This window comes from Nerophis lumbriciformis, linkage group LG31 (genome assembly GCF_033978685.3).
Source record: "Nerophis lumbriciformis linkage group LG31, RoL_Nlum_v2.1, whole genome shotgun sequence".
Taxonomy (NCBI): domain Eukaryota; kingdom Metazoa; phylum Chordata; class Actinopteri; order Syngnathiformes; family Syngnathidae; genus Nerophis; species Nerophis lumbriciformis.
Window position 1 is genome coordinate 15,880,962 of NC_084578.2, and position 19,039 is coordinate 15,900,000.

A 19,039-nucleotide genomic window follows, 5' to 3' on the forward strand; every position below is an offset into this window, starting at 1 on the left:
TCACTTCTTTAAATAAATTCATTTATTTTTTTACTTTGCTTCTTATAACTTTCAGAAAGACAATTTTAAAGAAAAAATACAACTTTAAAAATGATTTTAGGATTTTAAACACATATACCTTTTTTCCTTTTAAATTCCTTCCTCTTCTTTCCTGACAATTTAAATCAATGTTCAAGTAAATTATTTTTTTTCATTGTAAAGAATAATAAATACATTTGAATTTAATTCTTCATTTTAGCTTCTGTTTTTTCGACGAGGAATATTTGTGAAATATTTCTTCAAACTTATTATGATTAAAATTCAAAACAAATATTCTGGCAAATCTAGAAAATATGTAGAATCAAATTTAAATCTTATTTCAAAGTCTTTTGAATTTCTTTTAAAATTTTAGTTCTGGAAAATCTAGAAGAAATAATTTTTTTTTTGTCTTTGTTAGAAATATAGCTTGGTCCAATTTGTTATATATTCTAACAAAGTGCAGATTGGATTTTAACCTATTTAAAACATGTCATAAAAATTCTAAAATGAATCTTAATCAGGAAAAATTACTAATGATGTTCCAAAAAAATTTTTTAATGTGCACTTAGAGAAAATATAAAAATAAAGTGTTGCATATTGATATTTATCTGTTTCTATATATATTTATTGTGAGAAATCATTAAGATGATCAGTGTTTCCACAAAGATAAATATCATTAATTATTAATAATAACATAGAGTTAAAGGTAAATTGAGCAAATTGGCTATTTCTGGCAATTTATTTAAGTGTGTATCAAACTGGTAGCCCTTCGCATTAATCAGTACCCAAGAAGTAGCTCTTGGTTTCAAAAAGGTTGGTGACCCCTGCTGTACACTGTTTGTTTGTTTAATCTTGAACGGGTTTGTGCTAAAAACAAAGTTTTGTTGTACTTGTGCAATGACAATAAAGACCTCTCCTATCCTATCCTATCCTAATCCGAGGGTGACGATTTGATTTGGAATCAATTCTCGATTCAACACGATTCTCTTTGGTATAATGATCATAATGAAACTCTTTGAAAACTGGTTACAGCTTAGAAAAGCTCATTCTGCTTGCATGAAGATGGCCTAAAAAACTAATTTTTAAAACTTGATTACATTTTTTTTTTTAGATAAATAAATGTTTTTTTTATTAAGGTTTGTAGAACATGTATATTTTTTTGTGTGTGTTTATTGGATTTTTGACATATAAAGTGAAGAAATACAATTAAACACGTGCCAAATGCTATTTTGTGTAATATATATATATATATATATATATATATATATATATATATATATATATATATATATATATATATTTTTTATTTTTTTTTAATCGATTTTTGAAAATTATGAATAGTTTTTTTTGTGCACTCCTGTATACTACACATTTATTGACCAATAATAAAATACGGTAGCGTAGTCGGCCTAAGTATTCATTAAAAACAAGGCAGAGGTTTTATTTAACAAGTATATTTAATATTTGTGGCTGCTGTAACATTCCACACATTTTGAACAGTAACACTGTGTTTGAATATAGGAAAATAAAACACTAATCACTTAAGTGATTATTTGGCTATAACTAGATGGAGCCCGCGTACCACAGCTTGAGAATCACTGGTCTAGCCAAACAATTAATGTTAATATGGCGAAAACAGCATTGTAGTGTCATGTTGATGGCAAAGATAGAATTTGCTACAAACCTATATATTATACTGTGGAGGTTTCTTTCCTCCGGGTTCCTCGGACCACCAATCACCGACATGACAGGTCCTTTTCAGGGTTCAGAACACTGTTTTATTTTTCAATAATATATTTTCGTTGTGCTTTCCAGTAAGTCATTCTCTAGTTGTCTCTCGCTCCAACTCCTCTCTCCCCCCTGGCTGCTGCCTTTTAACAGAGCGACCGGTGATTAGATAATCAGGCACAGGTGGGCCATCTACGCACCTGTCGCTGATCTCGAAGCCGGTCCTGGCACACCCCGTTTCACTGCAGGTCCACAGGCCACGCCCCCCTCCACATACACATTTTGGGATAACATTCTAATAATTTACACATTTTAAGAAACAACATAACACAACACAACATATTATAACTAGTAGGAGTGTGAATCGTTGGGTGCCTAACAATTTGATCTGATTCTGTTTCCTGGGGTGACGATGCGATTCAGAATCGATTCTTGATTCAACAAGATTCTCGATTCAAACCGTTTCTCACAGGTATAATTATTATAATGAAACCTGTTTCAAAACAGGTTACCGGTTAGAGAAGCTGCCCCTGGTTACATTAGATGGCCTAGAATCCTAATTTGAAAAATTGATTCGTAAACTTTTTTTTTTTTTATTATATATTTTTTAAACTGAAAATAAAAGACTTACTAATGATGACACATATAAACAAAAAAAATCCCACATTTTAAAAACTATTTCAAACATAGACACATTCAAAAAGTAATGTATAGTGTGTTTCTTCCATTAGTTGTTTGTTTCATTTTCTTTCAAGTGTTATAACACCCGCACACATGTGTATGTCTTCGTTTTTCTTCTCTTTCCTTTCTTTTTACAATAGTTATGTTAATAATCTTGGATTATTGTCTGGCAACTAGTGGAAATATTTTTTATGTTTATTTTTTTAATTTTATTTTAGACAATTGTGTTTACAATGTTCCCATTTGTTTTGTATATGATGTTTTGTATCATATTGTATAAAAAAAAATATATATTTTTTTTTCCCCAAATTTTTTTTAAAGTTTAATTCGGATGTAAATTAATTTTTGTGAACCCCTAATAACTAGTGTTGTTAAATTATTTTTTTTTTTTAATCTTTTGAATTTGGATTAATCCTAACTATTCACAGGTTATTACTTGCATTATTTAAATTAACTTAAAAAAAAGACCACAATATATGAACACAAATGCAATTTCATGTCATCCAGGGACATTAACTTTCATGCACGCTATTTATTTATTCTAAACTTTTTATCTAAAGTCCAGTCACGGTTTCTTTTGAAGTGAAATTTGTCCTGATCACTGACCCTATAACAGCTCATCCCGCATTTCAGGTAACAAAATAAATAAATTGTGTGATTAATCTGCATTTATACATGACTTATGCGACTATTTTAAGACTCGTTATTTTTGACAGCCCTAATTACAACATAACATGATATAATATAGTCCCTATATTTCGGTCTTCAACCAATAACATGTTAGTAAGATATCACAAATAAAACCATTTTGCTTGTTTTTCTGCTCTTCCTACTATTTGTTTACTACAGTTGGTTTAAGCGGCCTCCCACTCCCGCCATCGTCAATCTCCAAGCTTGTTCGGGGCCACCACCCCCTGGGTAGAACCCAGTCAGCACCTCTGCCCCAACAACAGTGCGGTCCAGCTCAGGCACTGCAGCAGCTGGTGGTCCAACAGCAGCACCAGCAGTTCCTGGAAAAGCACAAACAACAGTTCCAGCAGCAGCAACATATCATCAACAAGGTATGGCTTCCTTCATCACTATGTACTGTATCCATTAATATACAGTGGTTTTTGTATGCCCCAAATATGTCTCGGCTTTCATGCAGGGTCTTGGTTTTAGTCAGTTAAACACACGTTGGTGACTCAGTCGGGTTTTTTATCCAATACTTCTGCAAAATAACTCATTAAAGGGCCAAATAAGGTTGTAGCATACAATAATAATCCAATAAAAATATATGGGTGCCTTAGACTGAACGTGTCACATTTCTGAGGTAAGTCTTGCCCAGTGGTACCTCAAACCTTTTTTTTTTTTTTTTTTTTTTTTTTTACCAAGTACTACCTGAGAAAACACAATAATGACCAACAATAAAATGCAGTAGCGTAGTGGGCCTAAGTGTTCATTAAAAACAAGGTAGAGGTTTTATTTAACAAGAATATTTAATATGTTGGGCTATAATAATAATAATAATAATAATAATAGATTGTATTTGTAAAAAACACTTTACATTGAGTAAACAACCTCAAAGTGCTGCAGTGTATTAAAATATATATATATATATATATATATATATATGTGTATATATATATATATATGTGTATATATATATACATATATATATATATATATATATACATATATATATATATATATATAATAAAAATAAAAATAAATAAAAATAAAAACTAGAACAGCCTAATAGCTAGAACTAGTATGCATATATCAAAAAAAAAAAAAAGGCTTTTTTAAAAATAAGTGTTTTTAAGTCTTTTTTAAAAGCATCCACAGTCTGTGGTACCCTAAGGTGGTCAGGGAGAGCCTTCCACAGACTGGGAGAGGCAAAGCAGAATGTCCGGTCTCCCATTGTTTGTAGCTTTGTCCTCGGAGCTTGGAGGAGGTTAGCCTGTCCGGAGCAGAGGTGTCGTGTGGAGGATTTGGGGGTGAGTAGTTCTTTGAGGTAGAGGGGGGCATTTCCATGGAGGCACTGGTGGGTTAGTAGGGAGACTTTGTATTCAATCCTGAGTGGAACAGGAAGCCAGTGAAGAGATTTGAGAATTGGTGTGATATGGTCATATTTCCGCACTCTCATCAGGATCCTAGCAGCACTATTTCGTATGTATTGCAGCTTCTGGATGTTCTTGCTGGAGATCCCGACAAGAAGTGTGTTGCGGTAGTCTAGCCTGGAGGAGCCTGGCTGTTGTAACATTACATGCAGTTTGAACAGTAACACTGTTTGAATTAGTGTTGTCCCGATACCAATATACATATTAACAATCTTACTCATACACAAAAAGAAAAAGAATGACCGAAAAAAGGAATAGGCTGAAGCCAAGGCTTATATTTGCCTATCCTATACATTCACAAAAAATTGCCTGTAACATCAACGTTAAAAAAATCAATGGGATGAAAGTATAGATGTCCAATATTATCGGTCGATAAATGCTTATCGGTATCGGTTTCAAAAAGTAAAATGTATGACTTTTTAAAATGGCTCTGTACGGGGTGGTACACGGACGTAGGGAGAAGTACAGAGCGCCGATTAACCTTAAAGGCACTGCCTTTGCGTGCCGGCCCAATCACATAATATCTGCAGCTTTTCAAACACAACAGCCATACAGGTCACACTGAGGGTGGCCGTATAAACAACTTTAACACTGTTACAAATATGCGCCACACTGTGAACTCACACCAAACAAGAATGACAAACACATTTCGGGAGAACATCCGCACCGTAACACAACATAAACACAACAGAAGAAATACCCCGAACCCCTTGCAGCACTAACTCTTCCGGGGCGCTACAATATACACCCACCGCTACCCCATAACTTGAGTTGATTTATTTTGGAAAACCTTGTTACATTGTTTAATGCATCCAGCGGGTATCACAAGAAAAATCGGCATAATAATGTGTTAATTCCACGACTGTATATAACGGTATCGGTTGATATCGGAATCGGTAATTAAGAGTTGGACAATATCGGAATATCGAATATCGGCAAAAAAGCCATTATCGGACATCTCTAGATGAAAGTAATCGTTGCTATATTTTATAATGTTCCATTATTTCACCTTTCAAGGCTTTCTTAAACCTTAACAAATAACTGCATGTCTTGAACTCATCACTGAGCTTGTTCCACCATTTAACTCCTAAAACTGAAATACATTTGTATTTTATATTTGTTCTTAATTTACATATTTCAAAAATCAATAACACCCGTAAATTTAAATAACTTAAAAATACAAGCTGGAAGGCTGCTGTTCTTTACTCGAAACACAATTTTCATTGTTTTTAAAAACACAATATCTGAACATTTTAACACATTAGAACTTATGAATAATGGATTGGTAGGTTCATAGTAGCACGCTTTGTGTATTATTCCAATTACCCTTTTTTGAAGCTGAATTATTGGGTCTATGCTTGTTTTATAAACATTTCCCCAAACTTCAACAAACATAATGATAAACTCAGTAGTGGCAGAACAATCATGTACCATGAATTGATTAACGTTGACCCCGACTTAAAGGGGAACATTATCACAATTTCAGAAGGGTTAAAACCATTAAAAATCAGTTCCCAGTGGCTTATTTTATTTTTCGAAGTTTTTTTCAAAATTTTACCCATCACGCAATATCCCTAAAAAAAAGCTTCAAAGTGCCTGATTTTAACCATCGTTATATACACCCGTCCATTTTCCTGTGACGTCACATAGTGATGCCAACACAAACAAACATGGCGCATAGAACAGCAAGCTATAGCGACATTAGCTCGGATTCAGACTCGGATTTCAGCGGCTTAAGCGATTCAACAGATTACGCATGTATTGAAACGGATGGTTGTAGTGTGGAGGCAGGTAGCGAAAACGAAATTGAAGAAGAAACTGAAGCTATTGAGCCATATCAGTTTGAACCGTATGCAAGCGAAACCGACGAAAACGACACGACAGCCAGCGACACGGGAGAAAGCGAGGACGAATTCGGCGATCGCCTTCTAACCAACGATTGGTATGTGTTTGTTTGGCATTAAAGGAAACTAACAACTATGAACTAGGTTTACAGTATATGAAATACATTTGGCAACAACATGCACATTGAGAGTGCAGACAGCCCAATTTTCATCAATTAATATAATGTGTAGACATACCCTCATCCGCTCTCTTTTCCTGAAAGCTGATCTGTCCAGTTTTGGAGTTGATGTCAGCAGGCCAGGGAAGCTAGGGTCGATATTCTTCTCTTGATCATCTTCGGTGGCATAAGGGACGGTGTGAGCCAAGACATCCAGGGGGTTTAGCTCGCTCGTCTGCGGGAACAAACTGCCGCCATTGCTTGCCGTACTACCAAGGTCCTTTGTCCCTGAATTGCTCACACACTCCGGCAGATTCAATGGGGGTCTGGCGGCAGATTTCTTTGACTTTATCGTTGGAAATGCATCTGCTTTGAGTGTCGCAGGATTTCCACACATTCTTGCCATCTCTGTCGTAGCATAGCTTTCGTCGGTAAAGTGTGCGGAACAAACGTCCAATTTCTTGCCACTTTCGCATCTTTGGGCCACTGGTGCAACTTGAATCCGTCCCTGTTCGTGTTGTTACACCCTCCGACAACACACCGACGAGGCATGATGTCTCCAAGGTACGGAAAACAGTCGAAAAAACGGAAAATAACAGAGCTGATTTGACTCGGTGTTTGTAATGTGCTTGAGAAAATGGCGGATTGCTTCCCGATGTGACGTCACATTGTGACGTCATCGCTCCGAGAGCAAATAATAGAAAGGCGTTTAATTCGCCAAAATTCACCCATTTAGAGTTCGGAAATCAGTAAAATATATGGTCTTTTTTCTGCAACATCAAGGTATATATTGACGCTTACATAGGTCTGGTGATAATGTTCCCCTTTAAACAAGTTGAAAAACTTATTCGGGTGTTCCCATTAAGTGGTCAATTGTACGAAATATGTACTGAACTGTGCAATCTACTAATAAAAGTTTCAATCAATCAATCAATCCATGAACAATAGAATGATCAGAGATTGCATGTTCGGAACCCCTCAACCAACATTGGTGACCAGCTGTCTTCTGGGTAAATGTACAACAGTTCCCCCAAACGCACCCTGTGAAAGTTGAACGAAGGTGAATGACTATAGGTTTTTATAACCCGTGCTACGTGAGTGACGCTCAATCCCTGTTTTTCCCTTCAGTAGCAGGGTAAATCAACCTGCAATCAGAAAGTCTTCTTGCATTTCTTGTATGTGTTCTTTTTGTCACCATGGCAACTGCGCTCCTGGCGAAGCTGCCTCAGTGTATGGTCTTCCAGGAAATGTGACTCACAGTAATCACCGTGGGCGTGTGTGGTGGTGTGTGTGTGTATGTACAGTATGTGCAGGTTGTAAATGAGCGTCGGTCCATTTAATATCGCATGCGTAGAGAGGCAAGGTTGTTTTTCATTTGTGTGTGTGTGTGGGGGGGGTAACTGAATTACCTGTCGGCTTCATGAAATTGTACTGCTTAACAGTGAGTACTACAAAAGAAAACCTTAATAATTGAATAAATCATGAATTTGCTTACTTTGCGTGAATGTTCTCCTGGCAACTTAACAGGACAATTATTAAGTCATCTTCTTATCAGTCCAAGGTGCCAAGGCCATTATCTGTTGTCTCATTAATTACCTCGAGGCCACCTGGACAACATTTGACAGGGTACTTTTGCAAAACATGCACCACAGTCTAGTTCAGGACAACCACAGTACCATGATGGACTGTTTCATCTTCTACCAATGGAGATGATGGGTTGTCCTGGCAGGGGTTGTGCGGACCATACTGTCAATCAATCAATGAATCGAAGTTTATTTATATAGCCCTTATTCACAAGTGCCTCAAAGGGCTGCACAAGCCACAACCACATCCTCGGCTCGGGATACAATGAAAAACCTGTATTAAGGTAAATCCACTGATTCCTGGTAGGTCAAAGCCAGCTGGTTTTGGTGTAAGGTCCTGGATGAGGTCTTGGTTAGGACATTTAGTAGCTTTCCATAATCTCATCCACTTTCTGTTTAAAATAAAATTGTTATCTTGAAGGGACTTTGCGGACTTTCAGAAAGGTTTGCGAGAATTTGGTCGCATGTTGGGAAGATTGTTTAATATTTAAGGATGATCAAGCTTGAACTCGAAGAGCAGTCTTACAGATGATCTCCTGACGCTTTCCAGCTTTGTGAGACAGAGTAGGCAGCCAGCGAGGTAGTGTATTTTCATTGCAGATTTGCGGATGGTATTGACCTGCATGATGTGGCCTAAACTGGTGATCGGTACTCTGCAACTGAGTAAACAAGTGCTAGGCATCCAAGCCCCATGATGTTGCCTGCTAATTTGCGGGTAATGTTAATCCTGGTCTTAATTTTTTGAGAAACCCTCTTTCAGTGCTCTCAGAAGGTTAGGCTTTGCGCCAGTGTTGCACTAAGATATTATTCAATGGTTTACCATCAAAGGAGGCTTGGTAGAGTTGGGGCAAAGGTGTAAGTACAGGATAAATAGTCTTTGAATCTTGTTTAGGTCATCTATGAGCGCGGAGTTGAGTTTGTGAAAGTCTGTGGTATGAGACGTGAAAGCAAATGTACTAAAAGTTTTCCCTGGCATGTATTTCACATAGATGTTGAAGTGCATTGGTGCTAGGACAGATCCTTGTGGAAGACCATCATTCATCATTTAGGGTTCCGGTTTAGCATGTTGAACCTCAAAGCAAAATGCTGAATCTTCTATTACTGAGGATGGAAGCATTACTGAGGATGGAAGCAAGAATGTTTACAGTTGTCTGACACCTGAGTATTAGGTAGACCTTCAGAAGGAGGCCACATTTGTCACAGTGTCATATGCAGAAGAGAGGTCAATCAGAGCAACACCTGTCATGAGACCACATTGGTAGCCTGTTTGGATGTAGGTAGTAAGGGCAATGATTCTGTCATTGCAGCTCCTTTGGGGTCTAAAGCCAGCTTACTCTTTCGGTAAGGCTTGTTCTACTGAATGACTCATCCTGAAGAAGAGAAGCCGTTCAAACTGCTTGTAGTACGTACAGAGGAGAGAGATTGCCCTGTAGCTTGCAGGGTCAACATCAAATTTCCCAGGTTCCAAAATCCAGTTGACCTTGGACTCGCTCTCAAGATCTTTGGAATAACCCCATGGAGTGGATGACTGTGAAGAGAGAAGCCAGTGAGTCACAAGCATTTGGGTCAAGGTTTTATAGGAATTCAGGATTGATACTGTCAACTCCTTCTGCTTAGCATGCTTTGATGGATGAAATGTTTTTACTGAAGACCTTTTGATTGTAGAGATGAGCAAGGAGGTGTATGATTTGCAAAACATGTGGATGTGCTGTGTCCTTCAGTAATTAGCAGAGTGAAGTGTAATTATTTGGAGCAGAATCCATAAGAAATTAATTTGTCCTCCACTTCTTAAGTGTAGTGTTCCTGTGTTCCAGTCAGCCTCTCTGTAGTTCCAATGCAGAAGAGGCCGAGAATGTACTGTGTACTAAGGGTGGAATGGTTCATAAAATCCATGGTTCGGATCTTATCACGGTTTTGTAACACGGTTTTCTGTTCAGTTCAGATTTGTATACATTGTTGTTCTTGATTCCCAAGAATACCATATCCAGTTTCCCAACGATCCACCTTATCATTTATTGGTAGTAGTTCTTATAAAAATAGCTTATCAAATAAAACTTAAAAATGGGTCCTGAAGCTCTGACTGACCCTTGAATTAAATGCAAAAATCCTTAAGTGTTGCTACAATACATCATATTTGCCCAGTATTTCAAGTCAAATCATAATAACAATGTTGTAACACAATAGTATTTGCTAGAACTTGGGAATCAGTTCTCAAATGTAGTTGGATAGCCGTTAAACAAGCTGTTTGTTTGTGAATGTCACATTTGTAAACCAAACATCGAGGCAACAATGACAACCTGTTCGACTTTTTGCAATAAGACATACGTTTGGTAGTTTTGTCCCACATTTGTGCTTGAGGTGGCCGCTTAAGTGAGTCCTGGAGGCAGGCAGGGAGCTCATCCGAGAAGGGGACAGGGTGGTTGGCTAAAGTGCTGGCGCAACTCCATGGAGGTTTTTTGTTTTCCTGAAAGAGGTGCACATATCCTCATGAACACGATTTCCCCAAACAAACGTCCCTCCTGGGCATCACGGTAAAACAAGGGTTAGTGCATGTGCCTCACAATACGAAGGTCCTGGGTTCGATCCCAGCTCAGGGTCTTTCTGTGTGAAGTTTGCATGATCTCCCCGTGACTGCGAGGGTTCCCTCTGGGTATTCCAGCTTCCTCCCACCTCCAAAGACATACAGGTTGATTGGCAAGACTAAATTGGCTCTAGTGTGTGAATGTGAGTGTGAATGTTGTCTGTCTATCTGTGTTGGCTCTGCGATGAGGTGGAAACTTGTCCAGGGTGTACCCCGCCTACAGCCCGAATGCAGCTGAGATAGGCTTCAGCACCCCCTGCAACCCTGAAAGGGACAAGCGGTAGAAAATGGATGGAAACGTCCCTCCTCCTCACGATGACTGATGCATTTCAGCCACATTGCATCAATTTCCGCGACTTTCCACATGTAATTGTAGCTTCCGGTTTTAATGGCCAATTTTGTAATTCCACCAGTCCGTCAACGTTCAAACTGATTAGTAAAAAAAACAAAAACATGATCACTTGTGCTCCAAACCGTGAAAGGTCAACCAAACGGCTCGGATTTGTGTATTTGGCGAGAAGCATGACTAGGACCTTTATTGGATGATTTGCAAAGAAAGCAGACGTTTGGGTTGTGATCCTTCTTTTAAAGACTGAAATGGAAAGTGTGCAGTTGTTTGGCATGAATCAGGAAACAGTCACAGCTATGGAGTCAAGCCTCGTATCGTAAAAATATCCATTCCATTTTTTTTTCCTCCCACATATTTTGCTTATTAAGAACTGCACTGAAAGTTGCAGCAATTGGTTATTGCTAGAATATCCATGGTTGTAAACCGCGACTTACCGGTAGCTAGAATAAATAAAAGTCATAAAACATATCCTCACTGGTATTACGTACACCCACACTATCTAGTAAGATCCAATTTAAGAGATGTATTCAAAATTCTGCTTTTTTGTTTCTACACTCTCAGATGAGCATTGATTGAATAGTATTCTAGTCGTTATTTGCAGTGATGCTGAACTGCATCATGTATCTCTAATATTTGTTTACCATATTTAGTCAAATTAAAGAAGCATTGGCTTGATCCCTAAGGACTTTATATTGGATCTTGATCACCTCTCCAGGCATCAATTCATCAATTTTCTACCACTTATCCTGTTCGGCGTCGTGTGGAAACCAAGTTCAACATTGAATGCCCTGTGGCCTTCTTTCTTTTGACAATGAACATTAACAGTTGTCCCTTCTTCAAGCTTATTGTTGTGAAATTCTTCAAATGCAAATCAGACGGATGGTTCTGAGAGACTTCACACTCTTGCTCTGTTGTCCTCGTTTTAACTGCATCATTTAGTGTCACCATTCTCGCAGAGGCCACTATTATCTGTGGTATAAAGGCGGGTGAAAGAGTGGGCTGAGGAAGAGAAAACAGAGGTAGCGAGGATGAGTGAGAACCAATGTAGCAGGACTGAATGGCTGTTTTGAGTTTGTTTGGAAAAGAGGGACTAGGATGAGGCAAGAGCCTGCTCTCTGACGTCAATGAACTGTTCCCTGGGCAATATGCCAGCCAAGTGTGTGCGTATCTGTGTGTGTGTGTGTGTGTGTGTGTGTGTGTGTGTGTGTGTGTGTGTGTGTGTGTGTGTGTGTGTGTGTTCAATGCATAAACAGTGATCTAGTCCAAGTCTGATGTCGGCAAGGTCTCAATGACAGGACAGAGACCTTGATCCTTCCAAGATTCTTAGAAAACAAAGCATTTTCACTAATTCCCCCTGTGTCTTTTTAAACCCCTCCTATAATTTGCACATATTTTTTTTTTCCCTTTCCTTTTCTGACAGGCCCAGACAAGTCAGCCATACTTAATTTAGAACAGAGCTACAGGGTTTCTCTTATGACTTTCTGAAACAAACAAGTTCTCAGGTTTGCTTACGTTCATACGCCATTCAGACACTCCAAGCGACGGATACTTTGTTGATCATCCCGAGAACATTCATAGACGTCTTAATATAAAATATGCCACCGAGTTTGTTACGGAAGAGACCAGACAACTGTTTAGTGTCCGTGGTGTGTTACAGTGTGTGTTTTATTATCAATGTATTATGTTCCTGAAGGAAGTGGTGGCCAAAGTACTTTATACAAAACACTGTAACTGATATGGTGTGACTCTGCTGTGCTGAACCGAAAGCTCCGTTTCCCACTCTGTACATGTTTCAAGTGAGGGACGGAACATGTGCATACATTTCCTTAATGTACCGATAATGAACCAAACCATGGCCTAATACCAAGCAGTGTTAATTTTGGGAGCAGTTTTTAATTTAATTTTAGTCATATTTTAGTCATCTAAATTGATTTAGTTCCTCAACATTTTAGTTGACTAAAATTACAGTAAATGTTGCCGCCTAAAATATAAAATATTAAGGATAATGCGTATTTTAAAGGCCTACTGAAATGCGATTTTCTTATTCAAACGGGGATAGCAGGTCCATTCTATGTGTCATACTTGATACACCTACTCAGTGGCCTAGTGGTTAGAGTGTCCGCCCTGAGATCGGTAGGTTGTGAGTTCAAACCCCGGCCGAGTCATACCAAAGACTATAAAAAAAATGGGACCCATTACCTCCCTGCTTGGCACTCAGCATCAAGGGTTGGAATTGGGGGTTAAATCACCAAAATGATTCCCGGGCGCGGCCACCGCTGCTGCCCACTGCTCCCCTCACCTCCCAGGGGGTGATCAAGGGTGATGGGTCAAATGCAGAGAATAATCTCGCCACACCTAGTGTGTGTGTGACAATCATTGGTACTTTAACTTTAACTTTTATCATTTCGCGATATTGCCATATTTTTTGCTGAAAGGATTTAGTAGAGAACATCGACGATAAAGTTCGCAACTTTTGGTCGCTGATAAAAAAGCCTTGCCTGTACCGGAAGTAGCAGACGAGTAGCGTGACGTCACAGGTTGTGGAGCTCCTCACATCTGCACATTGTTTACAATCATGGCTACCAGCAGCGAGAGCGATTCGGACCGAGAAAGCGACGATTTCCCCATTAATTTGAGTGAGGATGAAAGATTTGTGGATGAGGAAAGTGAGAGTGAAGGACTAGAGGGCAGTGGGAGCGATTCAGATAGGGAAGATGCTGTGAGAGGTGGGTGGGACCTGATATTCAGCTGGGAATGACTAAAACAGTAAATAAACACAAGACATATATATACTCTATTAGCCTCAACACAACCAGGCTTATATTTAATATGCCACAAATTAATCCCGCATAACAAACACCTCCCCCCTCCCGTCCATATAACCCGCCAATACAACTCAAACACCTGCACAACACACTCAATCCCACAGCCCAAAGTACCGTTCACCTCCCCAAAGTTCATACAGCACATATATTTCCCCAAAGTCCCCAAAGTTACATACGTGACATGCACATAGCGGCACGCACGTACGGGCAAGCGATCAAATGTTTGGAAGCCGCAGCTGCATTGTACTCACGGTACCGTGTCTGCGTATCCAACTCAAAGTCCTCCTGGATAGAGTCTCTGTTGTCCCAGTTCTCCACAGGCCAATGGTAAAGCTTGACTGTCATCTTTCGGGAATGTAAACAATGAAACACCGGCTGTGTTTGTGTTGCTGCAGCCACCCGCAATACACCGCTTCCCACCTACAGCTTTCTTCTTTGCTGTTTCCATTGTTCATTGAACAAATTGCAAAAGATTCACCAACACAGATGTCCAGAATACTGTGGAATTTTACGATGAAAACAGACAACTTAATAGCTGGCCACCATGCTGTCCCAAAATGTCCTCTACATTCCGTGACGTCACGCGCAGACGTCATCATACTGAGACGTTTTCAGCAGGATATTTCGCACGGAATTTAAAATTGCACTTTAGTAAGTTAACCCGGCCGTATTGGCATGTGTTGCAATGTTAAGATTTCATCATTGATATATAAACTATCAGACTGCGTGGTCAGTAGTAGTGGGTTTCAGAAGGCCTTTAAGTTGTTTTGATACCACTTTTTTAAGGTTATTAAAATTCCGATACGACATAATGAATCAAGTCTGCATAACTTAGCATTAAGAAATGCATTTCAATAATGCTGAATAAGGTGCATCACATTATTTCAGAATCAATTAAGACTAAGGGACTAATTAAAGCCTCAAAATTGTTTTCAGTTCATTCAATAGAGTGTAGTATGCAATGAAGCAAATCATCCGCTATGATATCAGGGCAAACTAGCTGGGTGGAACAAGGTGCTTGGCGGGGTCTAAAATTAACTGATGCTTGTATTAAAATAACAGTATTAATTTAACAAGAGATCATGTAAATGTAAACATAAACATATATTACTTACTGCCAAAACATAAGTTGTCTATTAGGTTTACTTATCCTATTAAATGCCAACATTTTTCCTTCTATTGCAATAAGAAACACATGTTTAATAAGGCCCAAGCTGTTTGTTTACATGCTTTTTTAAATTTTTATATTTGGGAATATTGGACCCTATCCATCCATGCATGTTCTAACACTTGTCCCTTTTGGGGTCGCGGGGTGTGCTGGAGCCTATCTTAGCCCTAATTAGAATAAAAACTAAAAATCATGTTTTGATACGATATACTTAGTCCATAAGTAACAAACGTGTACTTCATGTTTAGTGACATGCTAATCCTTATTTGTTACCCTTTTTTTTTTTTCAAATTTCATTGTATGTTATACTCTTCTGACACCACCAGATGGCAGAATAAGTGTCCACATAAGCGGCCATAAGACCCCAATTCAGTAGTGTACACAATTTTGGAAATAAGAGCTAAAAGGTGCTGCCCACGCATGTGGCCAACTAAGCCTTTAGAGGTAATGAATGTATCATAAGAATCACAATAAGAACGCATCATAATTAAATTATCCCCTCAACTCCCCCCAAAATGGATTAACTCGCTGGAATAAAAAAGACAATATAACAAACATCCATAAACATGGACGCATGTGAAAAAGTGCAATATATTTATCTGTACAGTAATCTATTTATTTATTTAAATATATTTATATGTATTTATTTATTGTATATATATATTTATATATTATTTATACATATTTATTTATTTATATATGCACCTTATTGCTTTTTTATCCTGCACTACCATGAGCTTATGTAACGACATTTTGTTCTTATCTGTGCTGTAAAGTTCAAATTTGAATGACAATAAAAAAGAAGTCTAAGTCTAAGTCTAATATCTGTTAAATTAAAGACAATAGTGACAATTTGACAAAAACAAATGCTTCGAACATCTTGTTCCATGATCAGATAATATTAAAGTGTCGATCAGAAAACACTTGGCTCTACGAGTACCACCATAATGACCAAAATTAGTAGTACAGTAGGCCTAAATATTCATTAAAAACAAGGCATAGGATGTTTTTTTTTAAACTATATTCAATATTATTGGCCACTGTAACATTACACACAGTTTGAACGGTAACACTTTGTTTGAATATTTGATTAAGTGATTTTTTTTTTGGTATACCACTAGATGGAGCACAAGTGGTACGCGTACCGCAATTTGAGAATCTATCACAGTTTGACAAAATATGCAATTGTATGCGGAACATGTTTCTCTCAAAATTTATTGAATACATACATTTAGCCAGTGCTCTGTTATTTCCAGACTTTTGCAGACCACATCAAATAATATTTTTAAATACAGATCCTGTATTTTCCGGACCATAGAGCACACCGCTATACAAACAGCACCCAGTACATTTTTGGGAAAAAAAATATGACCAACCACATAAAAAATTTAATGATTTGGCAGACCAGATCTGGCCCCCGGGGCTTTGAGTTTGACAGGTACTCTCGGTAATGTTAAGATTTTCATTGCCAACAAACCAAGAAGAAGGCGCTCCAAAGTACAGAAAGGCTCCACTTTTCAAAATGCGTTAGCTAGATGCTAATTAATTTTGCCATCGACATGTTACTGATTATTTTACCATGAATTGATTTACTTGGACCCCGACTTAAACAAGTTGAAAAACTTATTCGGGTGTTACCATTTAGTGGTCAATTGTACGGAATATGTACTGTACTGTGCAATCTACTAATAAAAGTTTCAATCAATCAATTAGCATTAGCAATTTTACAAGGCAATTTCAACAGCTCCGAATGTGTTAATAAAAACTACAAAGAAGACGCATGTTACTAACAAAAAGCTGGTGTGTAATAAATACACTACTTATCGGGCTTAACAAAAGAAGAGACTGATACATTCAACTCAATGGCAAACACTACTTCCTGACTAAGGCCACACACTGTAGCCTTATACACTACTGCCATCTAAAGTCTTTGAATTGCAACTGCATGCAAAGTCCACTAAATGATAAAGTGCAGCACTTGCAAATGAGACACAGAAGTGTAAGAAAACAAGATAAGCACAACTTATGATTTGACACTTTGGCATTGTTTAACAGAAGTATCCAACATTCTCACAACAAATGTATCTCAGAAAACACATGATTAAACAAAAGTCCCCTTTTACACAAAGTTGCAATAACGTTCCTTCTTTTCTAATATCATTGCTTAAACCTGTATATTTTTCTCACTATTTTACTCTAGCTAGTGATGTCCTCAGACTTTTGCACAACGTTCTTACAAGCATGTAATGTGTGTACTTGTTATTCTTGTACAAACCCCAAAACCAGTGAAGTTGGCACGTTGTGTAAATCGTAAATAAAAACAGAATGCAATGATTTTCAAATCCTTTTCAACAATAGACTGGAAAGACAAGACACTTATTGTTCGAACTGGAAAACTTTGTGATTTTTTGCAAATATTAGCTCATTTGGAATTTGATGCCTGCAACATGTTTCAAAATAGCTGGCACAAGTGGCAAAAAAGACTGAGAAAGTTGAGGAATATTCATCAAACACTTATTTGGAACATCCCACGGGTGAACAGGCTAATTGGGAACAAGTGGGTGCCAAGATTGGGTATAAAAGCAGCTTCCATGAAATGCTCAGTCATTTACAAACACGGATGGGGCGAGGGTCACCTCTTTGTGAACCAATGCATAAGCAAATTGTTTAAGAACAACATTTCTCAACCAGCTATTGCAAGGAATTTAGGGATTTCACCATCTACGGTCCATAATATCATCAAAAAGTTCAGAGAATCTGGAAAAATCACTTCAGGTAAGCGATGATATTACAGACCTTGGATCCCTCAGACGGTACTGCATCAAAAAGCGACATCAGTGTGTAAAGGATATCACCACATGGGCTCAGGGAACAGATCAGAAAACCACTGTCAGTAACTACATTTGGTCGCTACATCTGTAAGTGCAAGTTAAAACGCTACTATGCAAAGCCAAAGCCATTTTATCAACAACACCCAGAAACGCCGTCGACTTCGCTGGGCCCGAGCTCATCTAAGATGGACTGATGCAAAGTGGAAAAGTGTTCTGTGGTCTGACGAGTCCACATTTCAAATTGTTTTTTGGAAACTGCGGACGTCGTATCCTGCGGAACAAAGAGGAAAAGAACAATTTGGATTGTTATAGGCAAAAAGTTCAAAAGCCAGCATCTGTGATGGTATGGAGTGTATTAGTGCCCAAGGCAAGGACAACTTACACATTTGCGAAGGCACCATTAATGCTTAAAGGTACATACAGGTTTTGGAGCAACATATGTTGCCATCCAAGCAATGTTATCATGGACGCCCCTGCTTATTACACCAAGGCAATGCCAAGCCACGTGTTACAATAGCGTGGCTTCATAGTAAAGGAGTGCGGGTACTAGACTGGCCTGCCTGTAGTCCAGACCTGTCTCCCATTGAAAATGTGTGGCGCAATATGAAACCTAAAATACCACAACGGAGACCCCCGGACTGTTGAACAACTTAAGCTGTACATCAAGCAAGAATAGGAAATCATTCCACCTGAAAAGCTTCAAAAATGTGTCTCCTCATTTCCCAAACGTTTATTGAGTATTGTTAAAAGGAAAGGCCATGTAACACAGTGGTAAAAATGCCCCGTGACAATTTTTTTGCAATGTGTTGCTGCCATTAACTGAGAAGTTTCTCAGTTGGAACGTTAAATATTTTGTCTTTGCAGTCTATTCAATTGAATATAAGTTGAAGAGGATTTGCAAATCAATGTATTCTGTTTTTGTTTACGAATCACACAACGTGCCAACTTCACTGCCTTTGGGTTTTGTAAATCATTTGCTACGATTACTTAATTTCCCGATCGTTAAACACTATTTGATATTCAGACGTCTCCCTTCATATTGTCCCCCCACAGATGATGTCTAAACCCAGTGACCCAGGCTCAGCTGTCAGCTCCTCAACATGCGTGTCATCCAGGCAGCACCAGAGCCACCCAGAGGAGACAGAAGAAGAACTCAGGGAGCACCAAGGTC

General features: G+C 38.3%; 1 protein-coding gene across 2 annotated transcripts in view; it reads left to right on the plus strand.

Annotated features, from left to right (window-relative positions):
- The window catches only part of hdac4 (histone deacetylase 4), a 193,446-nt gene that overhangs the window by 72,007 nt on the left and 102,400 nt on the right, over positions 1-19,039 (plus strand). For both annotated transcript variants that reach the window (XM_061926531.1, XM_061926532.1), the window contains exons 11-12: positions 3,277-3,488; positions 18,922-19,039. The exon at positions 18,922-19,039 is cut by the window's right edge and continues 119 nt beyond it. In XM_061926531.1, the coding sequence (XP_061782515.1) occupies positions 3,277-3,488; positions 18,922-19,039 (330 nt within the window). The remainder of the gene's footprint in view (positions 1-3,276; positions 3,489-18,921) is intronic.